Below are 23309 nucleotides of genomic sequence, written 5' to 3' on the forward strand. Positions count from 1 at the left end.
CCTGTAATATTGTTAATATGACGAACATCAGCTGTGTGGTTTTCTCAGTATTTCGGCGGATTTGAAACACATTTTACCCGGTGAATTGGTTTTGTCTGAATCCCACTGTAACAATCTGGCAAGCCTGGTGGCTCGCTGTCCGCTCAGTTTCTTCGGCTGTCTGTTACTTAGTAGCGAGACCCGCAATGCATTTTGGGACACAGCTCGCTTAGTAAGCAGTGAAATTGACTAAAAATCATGATGCATTATGGGAGTTTTTAGTGCCCTCAAAATCATGTTCCAATTCCCCCTTAAGATTCGGACACTCAAAGAAAAATGGCTGACATACTCAATAGTGCCCTAATTGGTAAATAGGGAGCCATTTCGGTCACAGCCCTGGTGACCACCAAACCCAGACTCATCCGTCTGCACCGTGCAATCAGACAAGGACAGTTCTCCTGACGACCACCAAACCCAGACTCATCTGTCTGCACAGCGCATCAGTCATATCATGCAGAGAAGTGTGTTGAGTCACTCCAGAGAAAATGTGTCCACTGCTGTACAATGCCCAGTGGTAGCGTTCTTTACAGCACTGCATCGGGCGCTTTGCATTGTGTTTGGTAATGGTAAGGCTTGACTTGCTCAACCATTGAAACCCATTCCTTGTAGCTCTCTGCATGCTACTGTTTTTAATTAAGATAAAGATTACATGACGTTAGGAAGTCTGAAGCTAATAATTCAGCATTTGATGACCCCACTTGGTCATTTTAATTTGCTTGTTAGTTAATATTAATCTTAAATTATTTAGTTTATAGCTAAAATATAGCTAACTTTAAAATTGGAGGATTTTTTGTAAAAGCTTCTTTCTAATAAGCATGTCATTTTCGAATTTATACTTTTTTATGCCTTCTGTGTTGGGAGGGCGTGTCGTACTTTGCATGTTTTCCGCTGCATTTAGCTTGGTTATTCTGAACAATGTAACGTAAATACAATCAATTCCAGTCATCAATAAGGGAAATGAACCATTTACTGATGCTGCCTGCGTGTTTTAAACCATATCAAGATCATGTATACTAGGGATGCAACGGTACAGTGTGGCCACGGTTCGGTTCGTATCGCGGTTCATGGGCCACGGTTTCGGTTTGGTTTCGATATATATTAATAATATCTACCTCCGACATGCAGTACGTTTTTATCCCTTTCTATTTCAAATCAACAAGGTGCTTCTACTCACATTGCGGAGCCAATATTAAACAGAAAAAAAGGAACAGATGAATTAAAATCACAACATTTATTATAAAAAAAGGAACACTTATTCTTATCATTAATCAAAAACAGGCTAATTTAAATAAAATGCATTAATATGAAATGTAAACATGAATATTATTCAATTAACTAACAATTAACAGCCCCGCCGACCGCGGCTCTTCCTCGCGTGGGGCACAGCTCTGCCGACCGCAGCCCTCCCTCACGTGTGGCACAGCCCTGCCGACCGCGGCCCTCCCTGGCATAACATACAGTCAATATAACGCTAAATACGGGTGATAGAGTTTATAATTGCTGTATTTCTCCTCTGTCCTCTCGCTCGTACTCTCAGTTCTCTGCCTCTCCTACTAGTCTAAACTTTGTGTGTCCCCCGCGTCCTAAGCAGTCTAATCTCCCAGTAGACAGAATGCAGAGAACATATCCAATCAATAACCACAAATAAAACATTAAAGTTTTGTCACCAGAACCAGCCAGAGACAGCTGGATAAACTCAAACTTTTAATTTTCTTAACAGGGAATTAGCAAACTCAAATTAAAGAGTTTTTTCCTTCTGTAAAAAGTAACAGCGGTTGGGCGGGGGTGGGATTTTGAGGTGGAGACAGAGGGAAAAGCAGGGCCGGGGAAGGAGAAAAAACACGCACTGAAATATCCCAGTTCTTCTGAACCGAACAGTAATTGTTAAATGAAGGACATTAACATCATATTACACTTAGGGTGCTTTCACACCTGAAAGTCCGGACTGTTCACTTCCAGAATAAAGATGTAATATTACGAGAATGAAGGTGTAATATTATGCTTTGTGCTCGTAATATGACAACTTCATTCTCGTAATTAACATTATTATTTGAGATTAAAGTCGTAATAGTACGAGAAAGTCAAAGTATTTTAAAGGAAATGTAGTTCTAACTGCATGGGTTGCTGTTTAAGAGCAGAGCACTGAAAGGGGCATTTTCCACTCATTATCTTTTACAGGGCTAATCGCCATTTATCTATTATTTATTATCTACATTTATAACCTGCAGATTATTAATGTAGTGTTACAGTCTAGATAATACAGTGCCTAGATTTTCCCATGGTGGCATAGCTGAGCCTTCAGCACCTCTGCCGCGAGAATCCTCCCGTGTGAGGAGAGTGTGCGCTGCTGCCCGGACATTTCCTGCCTTTTAGTTTGGAACAGAAATAGAGTAAATTTAAGTAATTAATAAAGGAAATAAACATTTTATTGAATCAAGGTTGATTGTTTCTGTGTTGTCAAGATCAAATATACTGTGAAACATGATATGCGTGTCAAAGTTATGATCTATGATCTCTACAATGTGGAAACGTGTTTATTAATTTCTCAATAACTATTTAGTACTATAAGGCTAACGTATTGATTAAACATGATTCATATTAAAATATTCCTAATATTTCCCAGCAGATAGTCTACCTTACAAAACGCCTGCTATAACTTTACATCCAACCATGTATTATTTTTAGTATTAGTCACTCAGTCAGCCTCCAAGGAAATGCACCCCTGGTTACATAATAAAATTCATAATTCAGAAAATATAACTATACTATAAAAATATACCAATTTTATGTCTTTTATATGAGGCCTGTGACTTAAGTGTCTCTGTGCCTGTGTCTCTTAAGCAGGACACTGTGATTTGACAGTATGCAGATATTTAGTCTATTTTATCAGGTATAGAAACAGCATATGTTATACATGAAATGCAATTTTGTGTTTCCATCATTATATACCTGTGAAAGGTGACAATTAGGGTTGGGCGGTATGACGGTATTTCGGTATACCGCGGTATTTAAATATGGTGTTGGTATTTGTAAAATAGTGACTGTATATTAACCCCGTGACGTGCCAAATCTGTACTTTGAAAAACAGGACGTTTAAGACATTCTGCGCATCCACAATGAAAGAGTGTTCAGTGTGAGTTACTCACAGGTAAAGTTACAGCTGCTTCTCAAATATTCTCTATCTTCTGTTTCTCTACTTTCTCTCCTTTTTTTTTATCTCCTTCGTGCGCATATTCTAATCCCATACAGTATTCTGCAGTTTCCTCAGAGTTTTCTGTCGTTATTACGCGGCTAGCTCGAGCGCTGTAAATATAAGTAATTCCGCGCACTGCGAGGTGCTCTGTGCGCTGCAGCTCGCTGCCGAAATCTGACCCCGCAGAATCCGGCTCCCCTTTGGGAGCAGAAACGGCACAACACCACCCGCTGTTAAACGGTTGTAGTGGATACAGCGCTTATAAATAAATTAACAAACACGAAAATGAGGGTATTCAATCTGTAATTTCAGTTCCTTTTAGTTTTTTCTTTTAATTACTTATTATTAATTTATTAGCTTCAGTTAAGGAGAACTTTCACTTTCAGTTTTCATAATTTCGTTCGTTTTGCACTTAGCTATATGGTGATTATCAGGCTATAGCTTTATATAAAATAAAAATAGTATTAAAAATTAGATGATTACATCACAGACTATTTCCTGGAGCCTGGACTGACCCAAGATTTTCTATTACATTCCTCTGGCCGGGTCGGGTCCGGGCAGAGAAATAAAAATGAAAGTATCCTGCTATTTAAAAGAATAGAAAATGAATAACAATAATAATATAGTTCTGCATACTAGAGTTTAGATTGTCTGCCTGAACGCGAGCTCATCCGCGCGTTTAAAGCTCCGCAGGTGGATTAATGTGTGCCTACTTCGTGCTTCTTCTACTGCCTACGGGCTGCATGACCTGCAGTCTCTCAGCCTGCCAGTCTGACAACAGTGTCAGCAGATCAATCACGTTCGTTTTCCTACAGGACAAACCATTCAAACATGCGAATGAGCTCTCCTCACCGATTAAAAAATCACACAGTGCCTGTCTGGCTTAAAATAGTTAGATACAGCTATTAAATAAATATATCAACATTCGTTGAAAAGACCAGTGAGTATTTCTGTATGCTAAATAAGATAGAAGGCAGCAACAAACTAGAAGCTAAGCTAATAACAGCATTTAATAAAAACTGAAAAATAGATATAAAATGAAAAAAACTAAACTAAGCCCCCGCCGGTAATACTGTATACCGCCATATAATCTGACGACGTTATGGCGGTATGAAAATTTCAATGCCGCCTAACCCTAGTGATTACTCTGTGATTACACTGTTTATGTACAGTTTGTTTCTGAGCTCATTCAGTATAGTTATTGATTTGTAATGATGTATCTGACAATAATATATTTAAATGGTTAATTTACATTTAATTTGCATTCAAGTGTAATTTTTTATTACATTGTAAATTATTTGTATGAACTGTTTTTAGTGTAATTTCTTGATATATTATATTCTGTTCCAAACTAAAAGGCAGGAAATGTCCGGGCAGCAGCACACGCTCTCCCCACATGGAAGGATGCTCACGGCAGAGGTGCTGAAGGCTCGGCTATGCTACCTTGGGAAAATCTGGACAGTGTATTAACTAAACTAGCACCACATAAATAATCTGCAGGTTATAAATGTAGATAATAAATAATAGATAAATGGCGATTAGCCCTGTGACAGATAATGAGTGGAAAATGCCCCTTTCAGAAGCTCTGCTCTTAAACGGCAACCCACGCTGTTAGAACTCTGGTAATACTATGACTTTAATCGCGTAATATTACATCTTTATTCTTGTAATATTACGACTTTATTCTCAAAGTGAACTGTTTTTTTTTTTTTTTTTTGTCGACCTTAAAACATCGTCATAAGGAACGCCTGCTCAGCTTTTCTGTAATTGGTCCGAAAGTTCAAACCATCCACAAAAGCGCTTTCACACTGCAGGCGAACCGGATCATGGTTCAGAAGATCCGGACCGAGACCACCTCTCTTGCTCGGACCAAAATCTGGTCCTTTGGTCCAGACCCCTTTCACACCTGCTACTTTGCCAAACTGAAAAGTCCAAAAGTCCGGACCAAATCAGGCAGGTGTGAAAGCACCCTAAAACAGATATCTATGGAGCTAAATTTGTGCCAAAACTACACACAGCACGTTTTACAAATAGAAAACACAACTATCTAACACACGGTATGTTTTACAAACACAAAACCTGATGGTTGTAAATACATATGTAACCTTCAAATAAATACACAGCTTTTCTAATACATTGCTCTAAACAAACAAATATAACAGGTTTTACAAATGCAAAAAGCAATAAATAAATCAAATAAAACATAATTACCATGTTATGATTCACAAACACGTACAGCCAATTTGTAAATCACGTGACAACTAAGTACCAAAATAAAGAAAGAAATGTGCAAATCAGAAACTGAACAGAAAAAAAAACTGAGCATCCAGGTGATTTGCGAACTTTGGCAAAGCGTGGGGTTAAAAAAAAAAAAAAAAAAAAAAAAAACTCCTCTTTGTGGGGTTTATTCTGTTTCTGTTATAATCTGCCATGTTTTGGAAGAGGGGACAGTTGTGGTTACAATACAGTTTGAGATATCACGTGTAAGACGTAGGTATATTGAGTACTCCCCTTTAATGTTGAATGCCTAAAACTGTAAGATTTTATGATTAGCTTTTACTGGCCTCTTGTTAATATTTCTCTATTTTTATAATATTTTCTTCCTTAATGTATATTTTTATGCTGTGTTCTATTGTGGTTTATAAGTATCTTCTTGAACTCCCTTTCCCATTCCACTCTTGCTCAGTGTAGACACACCAATCACGTGCTGCAAAAAAGAGCCGGATTGTTCGAACTGATGTATGTACATATGAATATAAAATGAATTAATTTAAACACGTATTAATATGCAATACCATATGTGTGTCTTTGTTAAAGAGCATTAACCACCTTCCTCAGTGTAAATTAATGCACTGGGGGCACTCGATATGACAGTCTATGTGGCGTCTAAGGGCTAAAATCTATATAAGACCCTAATCTTGCAAAACGATCAGAATCAGAATCTTGAAAAATACTCTCATGTACATTTTTGGTCATACCGTCCAGCACTAATCTGTAGCATTAGCAAAGATATATATATATATATATATATATATATATATATATATATATATATATATATATATATATATATAAATATATAAATATATAAATATATAACTTATTGTGCTGGTTTATCTTTCCTTGTTTCTATAGCTCTGCCATTGAACAGTTCTTTCACTCCTTCTCCTTTGGGATTTTCGTCCGCTCCTGTGAACTCTATTCTGGACCCTGGCACAAGCAGGTGAGAACTTTTCCATTCATTTGTGTCCATCAAATGAGTAAGACATTAGTAAACAATGTTTAACACTGACATGTTAGTTTAACTGATTTAATGAAGGGTGATGTGTTAAAACTAGACTTGTAGAAAATAAAATGCCTTAAAATTCTCTCTTTTATTGTTCTGGCATTTGGCAAATATAGATACATTTGGTAATCCTAATTAACGTAAAACAGCAACGGTTTATTCTGTTTATTCTGAAGTAAGTTCAACTATATTTAAAAGCTTGATGGTACCATGCACCCTGTATAAACATCACTGTACAGGGAGTCCACACGGTACATGCTATTAGGGTAAATATGTAAATTTCAATATCTAATAAGATTTACAGGTGGTATGTGCATTTTTAAGCTGTAAGCCAATTTACCTGGTATTGTGGAGTATCACTGTGGTAACAGAATTGTCTGTCCCCCCCACCTCTCTTCCTGTCCTCTCTCTTAGACGCTTGTTTTAATCTCTATTTGTTCTCTATTTGTTTGTTTCTCTTACTGTTCTGACTTTTGGTTTTAAATGAAATGTGTCCATGTCCACTACATAAAACAGATGGGTTAATACTTTAGTTTTGTTTTGTTTATCTGTTTTACCGTACTTTGGAAGAACACCAAGAAATGGCTTCTCAAAAAAGCAAACTGGTACCAGTTTGAAAGCTTTTGCTGGACAGAATTTCACCCATCCAAGGGGAACAATGCAGATCCCATTAAATGGTTCACGCACACTCTTATGGAAATAGCAAAAAAAACATCCCGAGATCAAACCCAAAGACCCCAAAACCACACAACCCTTGGTTCAACGAGAAGTGCAAATTAGCCATAAAAGCCTGTGAGAAGACTGAGAGGCTGTTCAACAAGAATCCTACAACTGAAAATCTCATCTGACTTAAAATCGCTAGAGCTCAAGCCCGCAGGACAGTCAATGAGGAAAAAAAGCAAACATGGAGAAACTTTGTCACCCACATCATGTTCATTACCAGTTTTTAAATCACCTCCCTCATATTGCTCTATCGATGCTCCTACATAGTATAAATGACATATGGACTACAGGAAAAATCCCAACATCCTGGAAGGAAGCAAATATTATTCCTATTCCTTAACCGGAAAAGGACCACAAAGAACCAAATAATTATCGGCCCATAGCCCTAACAAGTTGCTTATGCAAAACTATGGAAAGGATGGTGAATCACAGACTTGTATGGTTCCTGGGAAGAGATAACATGATAAACAAGTTTCAAAGCGGCTTTAGAAGAGGAAGAAGCACAATAGACCATCTAGTCTGGATTGAAACATACATCAGAGATGGCTTCCTTAACAAAAACACGTAGTGGCGGTCTTCTTTGATCTAGAAAAAGCATATGATACCACATGGAAATATGGTATACTTAGGGATATGTTTCAAATGGGATTACGTGGGCATCTGCCATCTTCATTAAAAACTTCTTAATGGACAGAAATTTTAGAGTTAAAGTAAATGACACCTTTTCTGAACCTCTTGCCAACTCTGGAAAGGAAATTACAACAGACCATTAACAACATACATAAATGGACAAAAAAAAATGGATTTAAACTCTCCAAAACAAAGACAATATGTAATCATTTTTGCCAGATAAGATCACTTCACCCTGAACCAAACCTATTTCTAGATAGAGAATGCATCAAGGTAGAGAAGGAAACCAGTTTCTTAGGCCTAGTAATGGATAGCAAACTCTCCTTCATTCCTCACATTCAGCAACTAAAAAAGAAATGTCAGAAATCTCTTAATACAATAAAAAATCTGGCTAAAACAAGATAGGGAGCTAAATACTCGTTGCTAAATCATCTATTGAAAACAATAATCCAATCACGGCTGGACTATGGCAGCTTTATCTATGGAGCAACTAGAAAGTCCTATATAAACTCACTGAACACCATTATTCACCAAGGCCTGAGACTAGCCTTAGGGGTCTTCAGAACATCACCAGTTAACAGCTTGTACTTAGAGGCTGATGAGCCTCCACCCCATCTCAGAAGACTACAATTAGCACTTAATAACAATAACAATACACCATAAAACTTCAAGGAAATGACCAAAACCCAGCACATCCCTCCGTCGTCAACAATGATCTCTCAGACCGGTACGAAAGAAAACCAAACGTGATCAAACCGTTAGGACTGCGAGCTGTGACAAGAATGTTTGCTGTGTCTGTCAGCAGCACAGTGTCCAGAGCATGGAGCAGATACCATGAGGCCAGTATACCAGGAGACATGAAGGGGGCTGTAGGAGGGCAACAACCCAGCAGCAGGGCTGCTACCTCTTCCTTTGTTTAAGGAGGAACAGGAGGAGCAGTGCAAGAGCTCTGCAAAATGACCTCCAGCAGGCCACTAATATCCATGTTTCTGCTCAAACTGTCGGAAACAGACTCCATGAGGGTGGTATGAGGCCCCAACACCGAGGAGGACGATTGGCATTTGTTAGAGAACACCAAAATTGGCAGATTAGCCGTTGGTGCCCTGTGCTCTTCACGGATATGAGCAGGTTCACAGTCTGGAGACGCCGTGGAGAAAGTTCTGCTGCTGAAACATCCTCCAGCATGACCGGTTTGGCAGTGGGTCAGTAATGGTGTGGGGAGGCATTTCTTTGAAGGGCCGCACAGATCTCCATTTGCTCGCCAGAGGTACCCTGACTGCTGTTAGCTACTGGGATGAGATCCTCAGATCCATTGTGAGATCATATGCTGGTGCAGTGGGCCCTGGGTTCCTCCTAATGCAGGACAATGCTAGACCTCATGTGGCTGGAGTGTGTTCCTGCAGTTCCTGCATGATGAAGGCATTGATGCTATAGACCATAGGTCGGCAATAGGCGGCCCGCGGGCCAGATGCGGCCCGCAAGCAAGAAACATCTGGCCCGTGAGGTTGAACTATAATGAAAAAAAAATCGGACTGTCCGTCTCAAAAATGCTCTTTATTTAGAAACTTAATTTTCCAAAACAGAAAAATTTATTAAAGATTTTTTTGATAGAGCCACGGGCTGTTAGATAACTTCTAGCTTCTTTATTCTGTTATTTTTTTTTTATTTGTTTGTTTTTTTTTATTAAACAAACAGGTATATCATTAATAGCGCCCCCAATGGTCAGTCCACAGATTTCACCCACATCAGCCCACTTGAATGTCTGCTTGTCATTTTAAGAGCGCCCTCCCGCCACCGTATTATACTCATATTTTCTTTGGTTTTGAGTAATGTGTTTTTACTTTAATTAAAGGTTTATTTAGAATAATGTTAATTAGACCACACATTGTTTCCCTTTTAGCTCCAACTCCTCTTCCACCACTTCTTTAACCAGCAACTCTCCTAAAGCTGGCCCTGTGGACTGGGCAGTTCCGCAGTCAGCCCGGCTTAAATACAGACAGCAGTTCAACAGCCTGGATAAGCAGATGCTTGGCTACCTTTCAGGTATGTCTGACAATAACTTTTTTTTTTTTATCAGACTGAAAGCTTGAACAGGAATGGGCCATCTGAAAACCTGAAAACTATTCCTGTAAAGTTAAGAGTATGAAATTCTTTGGTATGTTTTTTTTTTTGCTTTTTTTGCTTTTTTATTTTGAGCAGAAGATATACAATACAGCTACTCAAAAAGGAGTGGGAAGAAGAAAACTTATTTAAACCCACCCCTTTCTTCAAAATTAACATAACTTACATAGCTTACATAGCCACTTCCCATCAACTTAAATTAAATGAATTTAACAACAAAGAAAATTATATTTACAAATACTTAGAATCCACTAACCTAGATACCAACGACGGTAGTAAAGAAAGTTCTAATACTATAAACAAGCAGCGACGCATAACAACATACCAACAATGGTAAGAGGGCAACAATACTAGTTAAGGTAACAAAAAAAAAAGAAGAAAAAAAGAAGTAAAAAAACTACAAAACAAACATACAAAGCACATACCAACAGTGATAAGAGAACAACAAAACATGCAATGGTAAGGAAAGGAAACAATCATAAAACACAGAAAACCACAATAACTTTTTATTTTATTTTATTTTTTTATATTAAGTCCCAATCACGCTATACTAATCCCAAACCATCTTTTTATAATATAACTTTATTGAATTTATGAATACTTTGGCATTGCTTGTGTTTGGAGTCCAGGCTATTCCATAATTTAACTCCACATACAGACACACATTTTTTCCTGGTAGTTCTCATGATGAAAACTTAGCAAAACCTCTAAGATTATGAGCTCTTTAACTATGAAGAACTTCTGGATATTACTTGGTAGTAAGTTGTTAAACGCCTTAAATAGAATCTGTACTATGTAATAGTTTACGATGTCATGAATCTTAAGTAATTTTGATTGAATAAAAAGATTATTACTATGTTCTAAAAATCCATCTTTGTGTATAATTTTCATTGCTCGTTTTCGTAATTGAAATAGTGTTTGTTTTGTACATTGATAATTGTTGCCCCATTCTTCCACACAATATGATAAATATGGGAGAACTAGAGAACAATATGGTGTACGAAGTGCATTATAATCGAGGAATTGCTTTACTTTGTTCATAATAGAGAGGCTTTTTGAATTTTTTGTTTTTATGTGTCTGATGTGGGCTTTCCATGTTAATTTACTGTCTATTATTACTCCTAAAAATTTGTTTTCAGCTACAATTCCAATTTGGGCACCATCTATGCTTATTTGTAATACAGAATTAATCTTATCATTACCAAATATCATTGTTTTGTTTTATTTAGATTTAATGATAACTTGTTTCTGTCCATCCATTCTTTTATTTTATTTAATTCATCATTTACAGTATTCATAAGTTCATTATGATTGTCACTGCTATAAAAAATATTAGTATCATCAGCAAATAATATTAGTTTCAGTGATTTTAATACATTGAAAATATCATTAATATACATGTTAAACAATTTTGGGCCCAGCACGGCCCCCTGGGGGACACCACAAGCAATGCCAAGATATTCAGATGTATAATTGCCCATTTGCACGTATTGAACCCTTTCTGTGAGATAACTCTATCCAGTTACCTGCAACTCCTCTTATTCCATATTTCTCTACTTTATTTAATAATATTGAATGGTCAATAGTATCAAAGGCCTTTTTGAGGTCATGAATATTCCAACTGCATATCTTTTCCTGTCCAATGCATTTGTGACTTCTTCTATTGCCTCAATAATAGCCATTGAAGTAGTTATTTTGGCTCTGAAGCCATATTGACCTTCATTTATAATTTATAATAATTTTTTCTAAACGAGAATCAAACAATTTTTCTAAATTTTTTGAAAATTGCAAAAGTAAAGAAATAGGTCTGTAATTAGTAAAAATATATTTATTGTCGTTTTTGTAGATTGGTACAACTTTTGCAATTTTTTTCGGAACGCATCCAGTTTGGAAAGACGGATTACAAATATAGGTCAGAGGTTTGAAATGTTATTTATAACTTTTTTAACTAATGCCATATCTATATCATGACAGTCTGTAGATATTTTACTTTTACATTGGTTAACAATATTTTTTACTTCATGTTCATCTGTTGCAGAAAGAAAGACTGAGTTTAAGTTTCCTTTTATAGTTTCATTGGACTGATGATGTCCTAAATTTGGGATATCAGCAGCCAAATCTGGGCCAACATTTACAAAAAAATTATTGAACCCATTTACTATATTGTTCATATTAAAATCATGGACATTTTTATCAACAAAATGATCTGCATACTTAGTTTTAGAGGCTCCTGGTTTAATTAAACTATTCAGAATATTCCAAGTTTCCTTAATATTATTTTTATTGTTTTGTAAAATTTCATTAAAGTACAATTTTTTACTTGTTCGAATGATTTCTGTTAGCTTGTTTTTGTATACTTTATCTTTTTTTATCCACATACGTTTTTGACTTTATAAATTTTTTATATAGGTTATTTTTCTTTTTACAAGCATTTAATATTCCTTTGGTTAGCCAAGGACATTTATTGTATTTATTGTTTTTACAATATTCTTTAAGTGGACAATGTTTATTATATAAAGTACAGAAAATCTCCAAGAAATCGTTATATGCCTTATTTACATCTGTCTCTCTATAAACTGAGTTCCAATTTTGCATGCTTAAACGCTAGTTACGTATGTAACTGTGGTTATGTGAATAATGGGTGACCGGCAGGGCGGTGCTTAATGTGAATGTATCACTGCCGTGCCCACGGCGAACCGAGAGTAGTATACCAACGAAGTCACTCACGTGACACAGCGTGTGACGCATGAAGGGGTATAATACCCCCTGGCACTCGCTGCTCCTCCTCAATCCGAGTGACCAAGAACCCTGGCGGTCATCCACTATTCACATAACCACAGTTACATACGTAACTAGCGTTATGTTTCATAGTTCCTGACCGCCAGGGCGGTGCTTAATATGGATGAAGCATACCAGCGATGTCACGAGGAGACTCCGGACAGAACCGCCGTAGATAAGCCCTCGGCGGCTGCCACATTCATACTGTAGAAACGAGAAAATGTGCATGGTGACGACCATGTGGCCGCTGCACAAATCTCCAATAGAGACACTCCTTGAAGCGCAGCCCAAGATGTGGTGCTACCTCGAACAGAATGTCCTGTAGTCGGGGCAGACAGGGGACCGCAGCCTTGTAGGCCCCTTGAATAACCTCCACCAGCCAGTGGGATAAATGCTGCTTCGAAAGTGGTTTTCCCAACTTTGCAGCAGAGAAACAAACAAACAGCTGATCCGTCTGACGAACAGCCGTTGTAGCTGACACATAAGCCCGTAGAGCCCTCACAGGGCACAATATCAGTCTCCTGGTATCAGAACTGTCCACATAGGCTGGAAGATCAATGGTTTGATTCACAAAAGCAGGATTCAACACCTTAGGCAGAAACACAGCGTTCGGCCTCAGTCTCACACTGCAATCATTCAAGCCCCATTGTAAACACAAGGGGCTGACAGATCACATCTCCGCTTCACTGTGCAAACAGCCAGCAGGAAAGCAGTTTTAAGAGAAATCCATTTTAGCTCTGCCAGCTCCAGCGGTTCAAAAGGAGCCTCACAGAGAGCGTTTAGCACTAGCAGAAGATCCCAGGGGGGATGCCGCAGCGTACGAGGGGGAGCCTGTAGTGGACTAAACAAAGGTTTCTTCACCGCTTGGACACACACACACACACATTACCCCTACTTTATGGCCTATGAGGAACTTCAACCCCCAGAACACTCTAAAAGCCTTGGAGTAATCTTTTTCAAACAGCCTTAAATTTCAAAATGACTTCACTCAGCCTCGCTCAAGAGCCCTAAATTAGTTTAGGGTATAATTAATGTTAAACATCTGGAACTGTGCACAATTGTGGTTTTGCCAACAGCACCATCACCAGGACAAGGACAGGACTGCGGAACTTGAGAGAGTTCCTTAATGAATGCCTTGGAAATTGTAAATTCACCAAATATTACACCAATTTAGGGGTTTGTGATTAGTTATTTCTGCAATCATTTAGAAACAGGATTAATGAAGTTAAGAGAAATGTTCTAAGCTTGGGAGTCCATTTCCAACATTGCAGACCACAAGTCTGTGGGCTAATAAGACTCTTTTTCACCAACCTCCCCCACGGTCATAAATTCCGGACAGCAGCCTTATCTAAACATTCAGCAGAGGGAGGAATTCTCACTAAGAAGCATTGCTTATAATACATATATATTGACTATAAAAAAAGGTGTTTTACAGAATGTTTACTAAATAATGTGCCACATCTGGTATATGTGTTTGGATGTGTCCTGATTAAATTTTCCTACACATTCAAGTCTGAATCAGCAAGGTTTAACTAGCATTTGATAATTTAGCTGTATTTGGTTATCAGTTGTTTCATCCATGTTGTATCTTTTAAGTGATTTAATTGGGTTTAAATAATAACATGACTCTTGATCTCTTTTTGACAAGGTACCATCCATTGTTGTATTTCTAAGATTATCTTGAATATTACAAGAATATTCCCAAGTTTGTGGGAAAAAATATATATTATTTACATTTATTGTGATTCAATTGTAAGATTGTTGTTTCCTGAATTTATCCTCACAAACTGGTATGCTGAAGTATTTTGATCCACTGTTTAATTGAGTTTTCTTTTGGTCTGGTCTATTAGTAAAATAAGAAATCTCTCACTAGCTGAAGCATGGTGACCATGTGGGGTGTTTTATGGCTCTTTGTGAACAGATCATCTTCCCCGCCAAAGTTTGAAATTGCTCCTAGACCAATCAAAACACAGACACTTTGGCCACAGAGCCAATCGTAGCTCAAGAGCCAAACAGGCCAGAGAGACTAATAGTTGAACTGGGTCAGGATGCAGACAGTTAGAAAAAAGAAGAGTTAGAGAAAAGAGGAGATAGGAAAAAGAGCAGATAGAGAAGAGTTAGGAGGAGAGAGTTTTGGGAGTGAGTTGAGGAGAGAAGGGCAGATAGAGAGGGCCCAGAGATGAAGAAAGGATAGACAGAGAGGAGTTTGGAGTTTAGTTTTCTTAGACTAGTTTAGTTTAGTCAGCTTAGTTTAGCATTCTTAGTATAACTCATTTAACCTTCTTCAAGCATAATGGTATTAGTTATCCTAGTTTAAATAACCAAGCTATTTTATGATCTACGGAGTTCTCCTGATTGCCAAGATAGTAATTCAGTAAACCAACTAGACCAACCGACGGATCACCGAGAGGGTTCGCCAGCCGAGCCAGCTCCAGGGAAAGGTTCTCCCTGTGCAGAGACCAGAAGTGGGTGTCGACCAGGTGCGCCGCTGGCCCACAGAGAACTATCTTTACCCTGCGGATGGGTCCACGTGGGACCTGCTAGGGGTGCAAGAGGTCAGCTGAACAAGAGGTTTGAACAGTGGATGGAACCGATGGGGACCCCCTTTGTGGACGTCTCAGAGTAAGGCAGTCTGGGTATCTGTTTCACTAATTGGTGTCTGGTCGGTCAAGTCTAGTTTGGTTATTGTCCTCTTTTCTTAGTATAGATTAATTTTCAGTTATTGGGCGAGAAGGATGAACTTTGTTGGTCCTAAAATATCTTACTTATCTACTTATTTTAGTGTTCTCATTTGATTGTTTTGACCTCATCACATTTAGACCCTTATTTAGAAATACTCACTTAATAGTTCTATTAATCTTTATTCCTTTCATACCAGTATTATAACGTGTTTGTTCTTTTATTTCTCATTTATCATTCTACACGATGATTTGATATCTAATGGCTACATTTATGACTTTTTAATGACTTATTTACTCATATCTGTGTGATTTAATAAAATACTTTTATATTACAAAACCTGTAATTTCAGTGTGTTTTCTGGATAACTTGGTTATGAGAATTTCTGTCACCTGTAGAAACCACACCCTGAGATGTCTTGTGTTATTAATTAATTTGATTAATTAATTTATTAATTAATCTAATTAAATTAATTTAATAACTGGTGCCCAATTAAAAATATTTCAACATCTCAATTAGCACCAGGTATTAAACCACTGAGCCCGCTACAAGCCAATCTCTTCGCTCCCTTCAAAAACGCAGTCACCAGCTTATGAGAGCCCAAGGAAGTACCGTCCGCAGGTATTAAGTGGCAGGCTAAGGCCGCCACGTACACCCTAAGCGTTGAAGCAGTCCTGCCTTCCTCCAGTAAGGATAAAACTGTCTGTAGCGTGCAGAGGTGTGGATCCACACCCTTGTTAGCGCACCAAGATGCAAACACCTTCCATCTGCCCTTATATAGAGCGCGCGTAGAAGGAGCTCTAGCATTATCGATCGTGTTTTTGACTTGGGCCGTACATGAGTCTAGCTCCAGGATGTTGATGTGGTCTCGTGCTTGCCGCCTGGACCAAGTTCCTTGTACAGCTCTGTGGTTCCAAACGGCCCCCCAACCCGTTGCTGAAGCGTCTGTAGTGATCACTTCTCTGCGAGAAGGAATCTGACCCATCGTCACCCCTGACAGCAGGAAGGGTGCAGATTTCCAGACATCGAGGGCAGTCAAACATTCGCTGGAAATGCGAACGAGTAGTCGTGCACAACCCATGCGGTAAGCGCTCGCAAAAGCGCTGACTTATCCGAAATTTGGGCACGTGGGTACAGGCGTGAAGTGCGTGCTACGATGGATTCACGTGTCCGTGTAAAGGTCCTGGCCGGACTGGATGTGAAAGACGGCATTCATTTACATGCGTTCATTTTCAAATTCTGACGTGCCTGTTTTTCATATGTTAAAACCAGACTCGCTGTGAAAGCCTTAAAATAGAAATCTCTATTGTGAGGATCATGTCAGAAATAAATCCCCTCTTTCTGTAGTATCTGGTTATATACCAACTTGGCAGTAAAACGGACGTTTACAACAGTTGCTGATCAGACACTGACCCTGGCTAAACTTAAATAATTGTTCTGAATATTTTAAATATTGATCTTTACTTTTTAGAGTACATGTCATGTGTGACACGTGTGTGTGTGTATGTGTATATTTATATATATGTATTTTTTATATACACCCTTAATGCCCTTAAGAGTAGTGGAAAAACCTGGTTTCCTTCACCTGATGGTGTACAGCTTATTTTTTTTAAGGAGACATTATCTATATAATTGTTCCAGGTTTCTACAATAAATAGTTAATTGAACAAAAAAACTTTTGTTGTAATTTCTTTAAGGGTCAGTTTAATAATATATGTAACAAACTGTGATACCGTGATAACCGTGATACCGCGGTATTTTCTGAGACGGTTATCATACCGTGAAAATCTCATACCGTTGCAAACCTAATCGTGGGTCATGTAGCCCGCGGACAAGAGGGCCAAGTTCAGGAGCTCCTCTGAGCTATGTGAGTCCTCCGTGGATGCGGGGGAATTCTGCAGCGCGATGAGCAGGATGCAGAGAGAAGTCAACAGTCTCCCTATCTGCGTCGCTGAGTTGTGCATCTTGACAACCAGCTCGTCCGTGCGCCTACACTCCGTGCTTGGGCAGCGAGGTTCCGGCCGAAGTGCTTCGTCTGGCGAAACCACCGTGGAAGCAACACTGGGTCGATCGCGGGCATGGAGGCCAACCCATAGTCAGCTGCTCCGGCCATGGATGGTAGCATGCACGCCGTTTCCGTCGGTCGACATGCTATTTTCACTCCTAAAGGCAGCCGAGAATTCGGACACGAAATCCTGACATGGCGGCACCGCGAAATCTCCTGCCTCTAGGCGCTTGAACAGCGCGTTAGAGCTCACACTCTCTGCTGCTGGTGTGTCCAGGCCAAGCCTGGCCAAGGCTAACTTGATTGTTTCCTCCACCGAAGCCCTGCGAGAAGCTGCGGATGGTGGGTCCTCACTTCCCCTGGCTTTGCCTGAAGACAGGGAGAGTGGAGGTACAGGAGAGCTGTCGGTGGAAAAAACCCAAGCTCCATCTCATGCTCGAGAGCCGATCCCTGCATGAAATCCACGTTGGAGGCAGCTGTGGACAGGATGTCAAAATCAGCCTCCCGCCTTGGTGAAGCAGCCTCTTTCAATTCGGCCGAGGGGGGTCTTGTCCGCTCGGATCTCCATCTGGCTGTTCATAGCTAAGATCAGGCTCTTTAGCTGGTGTAATTCTGAAACCACCGAGTCCATGCGGTTAGAAAGCGCTTCATTGCTTTTCTTTTTCCGTGGTGGCTCTAACGAGCTATCCGCGCTCCTTTTTCCGCGAGCTTTGGGTGCTGCCGTGGGGAGGGAGGCCTCACTTCGCGCCTCCAGGCCTGCTAGCCGCTCGTGGCGGGTAGCCATGGGGATCATAGCACAGTCGATGCACGGATCAGAGAGCGCTTCGCACAGATGGTCCAAGCCCAGGCAAGAAGGGCACAGCCGGTGTCCGTCATAGGGCTCCAGGATGGCCAGGCATTGCATGCAGCCGATCGGAGATAGCATCGCTGCCCTAGCTAGGCCGTGGCTCCGGGAAAAACGCTGAAAAAGCCGCCCACAGTGGCCGCTAGTGTCGAGCGCTTCGCTGCACGCTAGCGTGAACTCGGTGTACCGAGCACCAGACAGCTAAGGCAGAGGTAGCTTAAGAGGTACCGAAGCTAAGCTCGAGCACCAAGCTTCGTGTGAGCACTGGCGAATAATCCAATAATCCAAGAGAAGATGAAGAAAAACAGCTCTAGAGGTCGGAAAAACCGAAGCTCTGAACGAGCTGCACTCAATCGGTTCTGGGCGAGAAGAGAAAGAGGAGGAGCAGCGAGTGCCAGGGGATATTATACCCCTTCATGCGTCACACGCTGCGTCACGTGAGTGACTTTGTTGGTATACTACTCTCGGTTCGCCGTGGGCACGGCAGTGATACATTCACATTAAGCACCGCCCTGGCGGTCAGGAACTATGAAACATAACTACTATTAAAGGCTTTTTTAGTTTCTTCTGTTTTTATTAGTTTGTAAACTACTTCTTTATCCTGTTTAGTTTTTTTATAGTCACAGTCAAAAATAGTAAACAGGTAAATGATCGGTTATGTCACATGTAAGCAGGCCACTAATAACTTGTTTTTCAATAACATTCGTAAAAATGTTATCAATTATTGTAGCACTTTGAGATGCAATTCTGCTTGGTTTTGTAATTGTTGGATAAAGGGACATACTATACATTGTATCGGAAAATGCATCTATTGCTTTCTGTTTTGCAGTATTCAAAAGATCAATGTTGAAATCCCCACAGACAAATATATTTTTTGTACTTTTCTCAGAAAACATTGTTTCCATTTGTTAATTAAAAATGTCTATACTAGATCCAGGTGATCGATACACACAACTTACAATAATATTTTTTCTCTTTTGGTTAATTATTTCCACTGTCACACATTCATGTTGCAGCAGAGTTTCTTTCACTGGAATTAAGACGCCAAGCCCAACTCCTGAAAAACAACCGCACACCATAATCCCCACTCTACCAATACGTATCAACTGCTCTAGAGTGGTGTTGTACCCAACGTTTTGCATTGCGTTTGGTGATGTAAGGCTTGGATGGAGCTGCTCTGCCATCTAGACTCAGTCCATAAAGTTCTCAATGTTGTACTGTTCTTAAGCTAATCTAAAGATACATGAAGTTTGGAGGTCTGTAATGATTGACTGCAGAAAGTTGGCAACTTCTGCTCACTATACTCCTCAGCATCTGCTGACCCTGCTCTTTAATTTTACACTGACGGTGTGAGTTGCTGTAGTTTCAAGTCCCTCCCACTTTGTTGTAATGTAAAGGTAATATCATATAATATCACAGTATCACGCTGGAATTCACTGAGCTCCTAAAAGCATCCCATTTTTTCAAAAAGGTTTATAGAAAGCAGTCTGCATGACTAGGTGCTTGTGTTTTTTACACCTTTGGTCATGAAAGTTATTGGAACTTCTGAATAAAATGAAGGTCATTAAAAAGTGAATGTAAATTTCTAAAAATGGGTACATTTTGTACCTAAATAAATTTTTTAATTAAAATGACTTGTATACTGTGTGGCATAAGTCCACTAAGAGTAAAAGACATATGAAAGTTGCTATATAAATAAACTTGCCTTGCCTTGCCTTTGGGAAATGCCCCACATGAAATTAAGTTTTGGGTGGTTCGAACTGTTTAGAAACTAAATCCTTAACTAGTGGACATCACTATGTATAATGAGCCAATGCCTGCTTAGTTTCACAGTTCTTACTGCCATGGTTGTGTTTAAAATAACATTTATTTTCTGGTTGCTAATTCTACATTGAAAAGCAGGCAGTTGTTAGGAACCCTATAGCCATGTGTCTCTGGGACAGTTCCTAGCTAGCTTTCTCACCCCACTACCTACCCTACCCTCATAGATAATGAAATTCTGATTACACCACTCCTGTTCTTGTGTTTGCAGGCCAGCAAGTGAGAAATGCAATGGCTTCAACACTACTGACTCAGTCGCAGCTGGCCACTATCTGGTTTGTATTTTTTACAGTTCATGGTTACATATCACACCTTTAATAATTGGCTGATTTTTTTTTTTTGTGCAGTGTTTACCACAATGCATACAGGTGTGCAAAAGTGTTGCACCCCTGCACGGTTTCTTAATTTTTTGCATGTTTCAGGTAATCAAACAAATTTAAATATTAGTATGAATATAAACAACATATTACTATTAAAACAACACAAGTAAATGCAAAATTTATTTTTTAAATAAATGTTTCTTATTAAGGGAGAAAAAATCCAAACCTACATGCCCACTTGTCTAAAAAGTGATTGCCCCCTAAACCTAATAACTGGTTAGGTCACCCTTAACAGCAACTACTGCAATCAAGTGTTTGCTTTAACTGTCAGTGAGTCTTTCTCAGTGATGTGAAGGAATTTTGGCCCACTCTTCTTTGCAGAATTTTTGTAACTCTGCCACATTGAAGGGTTTTCAAGCAGGAACTGCCTTTTTAAAGTCATGCCACAGCATCTCAATGTTTTAGATCAGGACTTTGACTAGGCTACTCCAAAATTGTTTTTCTTTAGAGGTGGCCTTGCACTGTGTATCATTGTCCTGCTGCAGAACCCAAGTTTGTTTCAGCTTGAGGTCACAAACAGATGGCCGGTCATTCTCCTTCAGGACTTTTTGGTAGACAGTGGAATTCATGGTTCCATTTATCACAGCAAATCTTCCAGGTCCTGAAGCAGCAAAATAACCCTAGACCCTCACACTACCACCACCATGTTTTACTTTAGATATGATGTTCTTTTTCTGAAATGCGATGTTACTATTATTGTTTTTGACTAATACTTAAAGGTCTCATTCTGCTAGAATCCACTTTTTCTTGTTCTTTATAAAATACTGTAGGTCTCTCTCAGCTGTAAATGGAGGCTACATGTGAAACTTTTTCAGCCCCACTGTCTGCAGTAGCTAGTAAAAGAAAAGGCTCAGAAAAACGAGTTGATCAGAGAGACATTAGGGTGTCTACCATGGCCAACTTCATGGCCTCGCCCACCTTAGCGACTGCCCAGGCAGAGCTTACAGCTTCTGTTTACACCGGCTAGTTAGCCTTAGCTATATTGTGCAAGTTGTAGGTTTCAATCAGATCTCTGGATGATTCCACATTTTACAGAGACCTTACATATACACTACGGGAGAATGGTTTGACAAGGTAGCACAACTCGACAGAACACTGGTCAAAGCGGGCCCTGTTCGTGGTAAGAGTTTAGTAGCATTAGTTTAGCTGAAAGGAACATTTTGAATGGTGCGGAGGGGAGGGGTTGTTTGGTTCCGCTCGTGTCTATCGTTAAGTGGCGTTTAAGGGTTAACTTTATCTAATACTCAGTTTTATATCTTTAAAACTGCTGCAAAATTGACTCTGGGGGGAGGCAGCAGGCAGGCATTCTCTGCTGCAGTGCTGTTAGCCAATCAGAGCTGATATATTTGCATGTATGCATATGTATGCATATTTATGAGCAAGAGCCAAATCCTGTCTTTCTTCAGAGACCTGTAATACAATGATTTAAAGCAGGGCAAAATAGAAACACCTGAGCAATTTTTTTTTTAAATGAATGAAGAAATGATTGAATGAGACGTTTTAAATTTGTTTTATGATTTAAAAATTTTAAAGTCACAAACATGCAAAAAATAAGAAAATTTTCCACACCACTGTATAATAAATATTGTTATATTTGTAACCATTTTACCTGAAACCTGCAGACTGTACTGCACACTGCGGATTGTAATGTACACTTGTGGAATCAAAATAGGGTAAACTGTTTTGAGAACCAAAAGTATAATCTATAACAAATATTTAAATTTGAAAATGACTTATTGATATCAAGAATTTTAAAATCAGGTTTGTAAACAGAATATTTAATATTGAATAGAGTTTAATTTTCTGTTTTGTGTTTTACCTTAATAAGAAATCAGTTTTTGCTTTCAGAAGTTTTCTTCAGTTACACTTCTCTCACTCTAGCTTTCAATTTGAGAACGCTTTTAGTTTAGACCCTTTTTTACGGATCTGTGGGGACTAGTCAGCAACTTTTGGCTCATGGAAATGGTGTACCGCCACAGTAAGCAGTGTTCTGACTGGTAGCTTAACAATATTAGCAGCGTCTGCTCTTACAGTAATGCTACGGAGGCAGTAGCAGTGCCCAGTCCAGCCCAGCTAGCCATTAGGCAGATCCCTGTGATCACTATTTGGCATATCTCTATTTTGCCCAAAGCTGACTTCATTTGTTTGTCTTTTTCTTAGGAACCTGGCAGATATGGATAAGGACGGTAAACTGAAGGCTGAAGAGTTTATTTTAGCTATGCACCTAGTGGATATAGCCAAGCAAGGACAGCCCTTACCTATCACACTTCCTGTGGATCTGGTACCTCCATCGCTTAGGTACTGTACAATATGGCTACTGATCTAAGAAAGATGCTTTAAATAACAAATTATAACAAGCAAGCAAAAACACAACAATCATTTCAGTCTATTTATATGTATATACAGCTCCGGAAAAAGATAAGAAACAATTTAAAATCTTTCTGTCTCTGATTTTACTATTTATATACGTACTGTGGCATGAAAAAAGTATTAGCCCCCCCAACAGTTTTTTTTTGTCTTCTAACAAACGTTAATATCAGACAAAGTAAATATAAAAAGCACTTTCAGAAAAAAAATGTATCCGAACCAATCAAGCCCTGGGTGAAAAGTTTGCATCCCCTAAATGTAATAACTTGGTTGTGCCACCCTTAACCGATAACTGGCAGTAAGTCTTTTACAGCACTGTAGAGGATTTTTAGCCCACTTTTCTTTACAGAATTGTTTTAATTCAGACACATGAGAGGGTTTTCCAGCATGAACGTCCTGTTTAAATCATGCCACAGCATCTCAATAAGACTTTGACTAGATCA

At 39.1% G+C, this 23309-nt stretch overlaps 1 protein-coding gene across 1 annotated transcript in view; it reads left to right on the forward strand.

Moving 5' to 3' along the window:
* Positions 1 to 23309, forward strand: part of itsn2b (intersectin 2b) — a 109385-nt gene that overhangs the window by 22902 nt on the left and 63174 nt on the right. The window contains exons 7-10 of the mRNA XM_049464098.1: positions 6368 to 6455; positions 9772 to 9914; positions 20331 to 20394; positions 22660 to 22797. Coding sequence (XP_049320055.1) covers positions 6368 to 6455; positions 9772 to 9914; positions 20331 to 20394; positions 22660 to 22797 — 433 coding nt within the window. The remainder of the gene's footprint in view (positions 1 to 6367; positions 6456 to 9771; positions 9915 to 20330; positions 20395 to 22659; positions 22798 to 23309) is intronic.

Source organism: Astyanax mexicanus, chromosome 14, assembly GCF_023375975.1.
Source record: "Astyanax mexicanus isolate ESR-SI-001 chromosome 14, AstMex3_surface, whole genome shotgun sequence".
In the NCBI taxonomy this organism is placed as follows: domain Eukaryota; kingdom Metazoa; phylum Chordata; class Actinopteri; order Characiformes; family Acestrorhamphidae; genus Astyanax; species Astyanax mexicanus.